This window comes from Notothenia coriiceps, unplaced genomic scaffold, assembly GCF_000735185.1.
Source record: "Notothenia coriiceps isolate Sejong01 unplaced genomic scaffold, NC01 NC01_scaffold00018996, whole genome shotgun sequence".
In the NCBI taxonomy this organism is placed as follows: Eukaryota; Metazoa; Chordata; class Actinopteri; order Perciformes; family Nototheniidae; genus Notothenia; species Notothenia coriiceps.
Window position 1 is genome coordinate 1341599 of NW_011351697.1, and position 8324 is coordinate 1349922.

The following is an 8324-nucleotide window of genomic DNA, read 5'->3' on the forward strand; positions in this document are numbered from 1 at the left end:
AGCCTCTCTGTCTGTGTGTGTGTGTGTGTGTGTGTGTGTGTGTGTGTGTGTGTGTGTGTGTGTGTGTGTGTGTGTGTGTGTGTGTGTGTGTGTGTGTGTGTGTGTGTGTGTGTGTGTNCCCAGCATTTTTTAAAGTTTGTTCAAAGAAGCCAGAGCATATTTTGATGGATGAATTTAACAGCTTGATGCAAAAGACTAAGTGTGTATCAGAAAACACTCTGTATTTACTATCAGTGTAAGGAAGATCACTTTTGTAATGCAATGTTAAACATGTTAAACAGTTACATAGTTAAATAGTTAAATAACATGTACAAAATATTGTCTAGTTTGTATTAAATGTTCTTCCCACCCAGTGAACATCATCGTCAAGTTTGCTGACGACACCACTGTGGTGGGGCTTATCTCAGGAGGAGACGAGTCGGCCTACAGGAGTGAGGTACTGAAGCTTTCAGTGTGGTGTTCAGTGAACAACCAGGCACTGAACCCCACAAAAACCAAAGAGATCATCGTAGACTTCAGGAGAAATACTAACGACCTCGCTCCCCTCTACATTAATGGCGAGTGTGTGGAGAGGGTCCACACCTTCAAGTTCCTCGGCGTCCTCATCACCAACAACCTTACCTGGAAGGACAACACCACAGCTGTCATCAAGAAGGCCCAGCAGCTTCTGCACTTCCTGAGGGTGCTCAGGAAGAACAACTTGGTCACTAAGCTGCTGGTGACCTTCTACCGCTCTACCATCAAGAGCCTATTAACATACTGCATCACAGTGTGGTACGCCAGCTGCACTGAGGCCGACAGGATGAGGCTCGAGAGAGTCGTAAAAGCAGCACAGAGGATCATCGGCTGCCTTCTCCCATCCCTGATGGACATTTACACCTCCCGCTGCCTCAGTAGAGCCAAAAACATTATTAAGGACAGTTCACACCCCGGCTTTCACCTGTTCGACCTGCTGCCCTCCGGCAGGCGCTACAGGTGTATAAAATCCAAAACAAACAGACTCAAAGAGAGTTTTTTCCCAAGAGCCATCATTGCTCTTAACTCCTGAAAGTCATACCTCTTAATCATCCTGCATGTGAAATAAATATGAATCTGTATATATATACATATATATCATTAATATTATTATAAATACATACCTACTATTATTATTTATTACATTTTAGATTTTATTTGTTATACCCCTGGAAATAATGCCTGCACTTTATTTCTTATTCCTACATAAGTATGTATGCTGCGTGTGTTTGTTGTCTTATGTTGTGATGCTTTTTTGTTTTGATGGCAAGGGAGAAGCATTTCGTTCTCTCATTATACATGTATAATGACGTTAAATTATTATATTCTATTGTATTCACCATTACTTGAATTAGGATAAGAACAGAGCATTAAAATAATTTTTTTATTCTACATATAAGAATATTTACCGCAGTAACCCCTTTGAACCGTAACTGAAATTTAACATGTTCTCGTTAACTGTGATTGATTACATTTAAATTTATTTTGTAATTTTTATTTAGCCTCCAACATTTTACAACAGCAGTGCTTTAAACTTAATGCTAGTTTTATGCACACAGTGGCAGAATGCTGCTGTTTTTAATCTATCAATGCATGTTCACCATCCTATTCTAGTTTATTGGCAGGTTCAGGTTATACACAAAGTACACCTGCAACTGAAGGGATGTCATTCATTTTGCAGGTATTTGGCCATAAGGAGGCTGTTGTTAAATTGCAGGCAGTTTTTTATATTATCCAGACGCAGCTCTCTGAGCTTAAGCTTAGGTAATGCTTTTTTCAAAAGCCAAAAAGACACCGGAGACCACTTTGGATATTGTTACTACGCAAGGACAAGTACTTGAAGTGGTTGCCTGTTACAAATACCTTGGTATCTGGCTTGACGATTGCCTCTCTTTTAAACTTCATGTCAATAACCTGCTTAAAAAGCTAAGGGTGAAGCTAGGTTTCTTTTTCAGAAACAAGTCCTGTTTCTCACTTGAGGCCAAGAAAAGGCTAGTCTCTGTGACCTTTTTACCTGTGCTGGACTATGGTGATTTGATCTATATGAATGCACCTGCCCATTACCTGATCAAGTTAGATGCCGCATATCACAGTGCACTGAGATTTGTTACTAACGGTAAAGTATTAACTTATCACTGTACCCTGTATGCCAGGGCAGGTTTGCCTTCACTAACTGTATGGAGGCTCAGTCACTGGTACATTTTCATCTACAAAGCCATGTTGGATAAACCATCTTACATCTGCTCTCTGATCACACGGCGAATTGAAAGTAGCTATTGCCTGAGATCTCATGATGTGTTTCTTTTAAATGTGCCAAGTGCTAGGACTGACTTAGGGAAGAAAGCTTTTAGATCCACAGCTCCACTAACTTGGAACAGTCTGCAAAAGGAATGGAAACTGAGCAATTCGGTTCCACTAAATGTTTTTAAAGCTCGGATAGATGCTATGCAATCTGATACTGTTGGTACCTGTAAATGTCGCTAGCTATGTAAACTGTAATCCCTGTATCTATGTATGTCTTCATGTGGAACCTACTTGCAGCAGGTCTCCCTTGAAAAAGAGATCAATGATCTCAATCGGATTCACCTGGTTAAATAAAGGAATGAAATGAAATTACAGATGCACAAGAGGAAATTCCACATTATCACCAAACACAAAATGGGTGATGCTGATGTTTAGTGACATGTGTGTGCATTAATTAATCTGAGTGACATGTTCTCTGGCCATATTTTAAAGGTCCCATGTCATGCTTTTCCGGTTATTACCCATCCCCTTGTGTGTTATGAAGGTTTTTCTGCATGTAAACGGTCTGCAGAGTCACAAACCCTCAAAGTACACCCTGTAGCGAGTAAAACTCTAACACAGAAAAGACCTGTCTATGCTGCCCCAGAACGCCTTGTTGGAGATTTCTCTTTTTCCATTGTTGTCTTCCTGGGTACTGTGACGTGCCCATACCCAAATGGACCCATTGGACCAATCCGTTGAGCTCCTCACACACACACACTCACACTCACACACTCACACTCACACACACACACACACAAACACACACACACACACACACACACACACACACTCTCTCAGCGGACATGTAGGAACAGCACGTCTAAAGATGGGTAACCCTGTCGCCCTGTCCCCCTGCGCTCACCCCGTCCTGTCCTCAGGTTTGACAGCATATTTGTGTGTGTGTTGGGGTTGGTGTATGTTTATGTGTGATGGCATGCGATTGTTTGTGAGCTTGTGTGTTTTGTTCCAATAATGTGTGTGAGTGTGTATGTGTGTGTGATGCGACCTTGACACTAAGCTACACGAGGGAGACCCCTGAGCGTCCTCACCCTTCCTTCCACCACCACCCCCCCTTTTCCTAAACAACCTGACACGTTGCCGTCACAACGGTGATGACAAGGGGAAGATGTTCGCACCCAGGGATGCCATGGAGACCGCATCCCGACCCCACCTGACAGACGCAGCTAAACATCCACACACATAAGCACACACACAAAGGGTAGTGGAAACCAGAAAATGTGTTGGGTTGTATATACAAACACACACACACACCCACACACACAAACAGTCTCAACATCTAAATTCTTCTCAGTGAATATTCGAAGCTGCCTGAATCCTTGAGCTGACTGGAGTGAGTGGAAGAGATAATCTCTCAACTTTGCTTCTCCAGCTTCGCCTTGTTTTATCTCAGCACTTCTCAGGCAAATGATCCTCCTTTTTGTCCGCTCTGTCTAATATCATACCTTCATTAAGCAAGCAACTCTGTTCTGCTGTTCTCTTCTCCCTCTCTGTCTCTCTCTCTCCCTGCAGCAGGGGGGCTGACACTCAGAGGGGGTGTAGAGGAGCAGCGAGGCAGAACCGACAGAACGAGAGGGAGAGGGTTAGAGGGAGGGGGCATCAGGGTCTGTGACTGTCAGCTATGGGAGAGGGATCCCCCGGGAGCAGTGAAGGTTCAGGAGAAGAGAAAGAAAGAGCAAAAGAGTGGAAAAAAAGAAAGCAAGTCAGCAGAGAGATGTGTAAAAAAAAAAAAATAGAGGAGAAGAAATGGGGAGGAATGTTGTTTTGATGTGAATGGTGACGGGTGAGCTGTAGTCTGGTGGGCCAGAGGACGAGAGAGAAAAATAAAGAGAAAGGGGTGAAGGGAAGACAAGAGGAAGAGTAGACCCCAGACAGTAAGTAGTAAATGAGGAAGAAAAGCTATGCTATCATCCTCAAAACGAGAGGACCACCACAGTGAGATCTCCTGTTCAGCTCCTCAACCAGTCTGCAAATCATTCTGCAGAAAACTAACGCCTGGTTAAAGCTTCATTATAAGCAAAGATCCTCAAGCTACATGACAAATTTGCCATTACCATTTGTCATTCAAATAACAACTGCTGCTCCCGAGTATCCCAGATATGATAGGGCGTTTAGTACAGTTATGTTCAATAGATATAAGGTGTTGAGAGCATTCACTTATACTAAAATATTTGAATGAGGTTGAAAAACTAACAAGGACTTAAATACAGCCGGATCGGGTAACGCAAAATAAAAGTCAAAGGCTCAGAAAAATTCAAATTTAAAGATTAAAACCAACAAAGGTTTAGCATTTGATTTCACAAGGAAAAGGTACAAAAACAAGGTCATCCTCTTTATTCTTTGTTGTGTTTAATGCTCTGTTTCTTGTTTATGTTTTTTTCAGGGGGAGATTTTTCTGGCAGTCCATACTCCCATCCCCAGTATTCCACATACAACGAATCGTGGAGATTTCCTAACCCCAGCTTATTAGGTAGGTGTTTCTCATATCTCTGCTCCCAGTTCTACCAACCAGAAATAGATCAATAATTGTATCAATGAATTTCATTTCCTTCTACCTCACATCACAGTTCCATCCTCTCTAATACTCCCTTGTAATATGCCGTATCTTTCATGCTCCACTAATTTCTTTTCAAGACATTACATTTCTTTCTGTATTGTATCGTACAGTACAATTCATCATAGACATACTAATGGTTCTGTGAAAAGATGATTTAAAAGACTGGCAATTTGGGTTGTGAATGGATCTGAATAAAAATGGAAGACAGTGAGAGAGAAAGAGATCAGACCATACTGCCACGAGCACTGTGCCAGACTACAATGAGCAGGCAATATTGCTTATAGACTCAAATTAAATAATCCTTTGGAAGGTAATGTTACGTCAGTCTTAAAAACAAGTTTTCAGACAACCCATGCAGGTCTGACAGCAAAATCCAGCACCCGCAATATAGAAACATTTGTTTTCTGTTAAACGATTAAAACTTCAATGTGCCTTCTGCTTTAGCATTAGAAGTGGGTGATATGACGATATACTGTATAACAGAAAAGATTTTGCCATATCATTAGTATAGCATAATCCTTATATCTATGGAGATATGAGGCCATTGTGGATTAAAGACCAACAAGCAGCACAGCTTTATGTGTTACTGTATTTGATTTGTATGATTGTTACATAAAAGTAATGAAATGGGTCTGTCAGGTGTCAAATATACTGGATTTGCCCAAAAGAATTCTGTTGATTTTCCAGAAAATGTCTTTTTTTTAATCATATATATCAATAATGTGAAATGTACATATTCTTCCACCTAATGCCAAAAACCATGGATCTCTTTAGCCTTCAAAAACCGTAATTGCAAATGTTATAATGAAATCTTGAAACTGCATTTGTGTTTAAGAGGGACAATTAACCCAGAGGCAAAATCAGTCAGTGTCAAAGTCATTATCTAGGGAGCCATTTTAGAGGTCACGTTTAAAGGTGAAGCGGTCAGCGGCTGGCCGTGTAAAGGTCAATAGGTGAGAAGCTTGAGTGCTGTGCTGACCTGTGTCCCCCGCTTCCTCTCCTTACCTCGTCTCCCCCCCTTCTTTCTGTCCCCAGTGTTTCAGCAGGATTACGGGTCTCTCCTGGGAACGGAAATCGGCTGCTCCTCCAGTCTCTTCACCAGCCAGGCTGGACAGATGCAAGGTAGGAGGAGAAAGAGAGAAAGCTAGTCAAAATATGCAACGTGTGACGATTCATGAGTCTGTGCAGAGGTGCAATGGTGAGGTGCATAGAAAGGGAATAGAAGAAAGGGAAAAGTTCCCTGTAAGGAAAATATCACTCGTCACCGGCTTGAGCTTCAATGTCAGGATACATGTATTTATTATTCTTGCAAGAATGGAAGTAGTCATCACATAGAGCATATGATACAACTAGTTCCTGAACAGTGTCCTTCACATTCTTACATACAAGAGAGGCTGTTACACAGTCACAAGATGCAGGAATACCGGTTCAAAGCACTATAGAATGTTTAGTTTAGATTAGCTAAGGCCCACGTCAGAAAGGATCATGCTTGTCATATGTCTATCTCCATAGAGGCTGATTCATGATGTTAATCGTTGTCACATAGCTATCATATGCCTTAAACAGTGTGTCTTGATGCTTTTCTAATCATACATCCTGTCATGTACACAGCATCATGTGCTATTCTGATATTGGAAGAGTACATTCAGAATCTTCCCAACATTTAGCATGAAAACGGATGAGCTGCCACATAATACGAGGACAACACGCACATTAGGATGCACTGAAAAGGTTTGGGATTGATGGCAGGGAAGCTGTGAAACTGAGGGGAGGTTTAGAGAAGAGGTTACAAATAACAGAAAGGGGAGTTCTTTTGTTGTTGTTTTTTAAGGTAAAAGGGTAGAAAGGGCGTCTGAAGTCTTGACTGAGACTAAATAGTTTGTCAGACCAGCTTAATGCCTCACTTCCCAGAAGAGCCTCCTGAGATTACCTGGACTGTGGACAGACATAACCTGTCAACACACAGCTGGGCTGATTGATGGAAGTGACAGAGACAGGTGTGTGTGTGTCGTGCTATTTTTTCTGTGTATAAAAGGTGTGCATGTGTGGGTTTCTATATGGCTTTGGGGTTACAGTATTGAATTGACCTCTTCCCTGAGGAGAGAATAGACTCAAGGGATCAGCAGTAGTAGAGCTGTACTCAGTGTGTCAGCTTAGACTGTCACTTAGATAGTGTAGGTGTGTATGTGGGTGTGAAAGAGAAGAGTGAACATGTGAGACCAAAAGAAGAGTGTCAGAAAGACCGAGTTCATTTTATTTGTTGTACATGACAAGTATACTCATCTGCATGTCATCTCTAACCTGCCTTTCACTACTCACATTAAAAGTTAAATACATCTTAACAGAAAATTAAACCTGCTCATTCCAGATTTAAAATACATTTCATCAAAGAAAACGGATATAAAAGATATATTAGAAGCTGGGATTCTTTTTTTGTCATTTTAACCATCATTTATATAGGTAAAATTGAAGTTTCAAAGTTAACTGCAGAAGTCGTGAGAAACACGAATAGAATGTCGCACACTTGGAAATAAAATGGACTTCCAGGCGGGAATAGTTTTAAAATACAATTCTTTATTGCTTTTCATGCAGGAAATTAAAAAACACACGCACACCAAGGTAAACTGTCGGCTAGGGCCAATAAATGAAACGCTCAATAAACATTAAACTAACATTTAAAAAACTAAATTGAAAATGACCGCTTGCCCGTTAAACCGCAAAACACACTGCACAAGTACAATACTATGTGTAGCAGGCTACAAGTGGTTAATCTACGGAGGGTAATACAAACAGCTGAAGCGCCGTTCCAAACATTTCTTAATTTAAAGGGGACCTATTATGCAAAATGCACTCTTGTACATCTTTTATATGTGTCCCCGGTGTGTCAGGGAACTCACCAAGTGTCAGAAAATACAACCCTCTCTCTTTTCCTCCATACCCAAATCTCTAAAAAAGGGGCTTTAACGGATCTGATACAGACTGATCCATATTTGAATTATTTTCTAGGTCACAAAAGGGGTGCTCCGCTTAGTGGTCAATTCTCCACCTATCAGGGGAATGAGAGGTTGGGCCACGGCCGGCCATTGCCGCTCAAAAGCGCTACGCTGGCGCTGTAGTCTGCCACAAAAGCAGTGAAGAAGACTTCCCACGCATGGTTGCCATGGTTGCCATGGTTGCCATGGTTGCCATGGTTGCCCTTCTGTTTATTCTCCGCTGTGGCTCTTTTTCTCCCTCCCCGAGGCAAGCGTTTGCGCCTCCTGCTTTAAAACAAATGAATAATGACTCTATATAATCATATGCGACCAAGTCGCTGCACATTATCCCGCTTATTACTTTGCCACATTCTCAACAAAGTAACGATATGACTCCCAATATTAATTGAAATGCTTTTATGCAGGGTGTCCGCGGGGTCTTAAAAAGTATTAAAAGTTGATAAATTAATTTAGCA

At 41.5% G+C, this 8324-nt stretch overlaps 1 protein-coding gene across 1 annotated transcript in view; it reads left to right on the forward strand.

Annotated features, from left to right (window-relative positions):
- LOC104951419 (paired box protein Pax-5-like) overlaps window positions 1-8324 on the forward strand; it is a 31342-nt gene that overhangs the window by 15819 nt on the left and 7199 nt on the right. The window contains exons 3-4 of the mRNA XM_010778063.1: window positions 4703-4789; window positions 5912-5998. Of these exons, the coding sequence (XP_010776365.1) occupies window positions 4703-4789; window positions 5912-5998 (174 nt within the window). The remainder of the gene's footprint in view (window positions 1-4702; window positions 4790-5911; window positions 5999-8324) is intronic.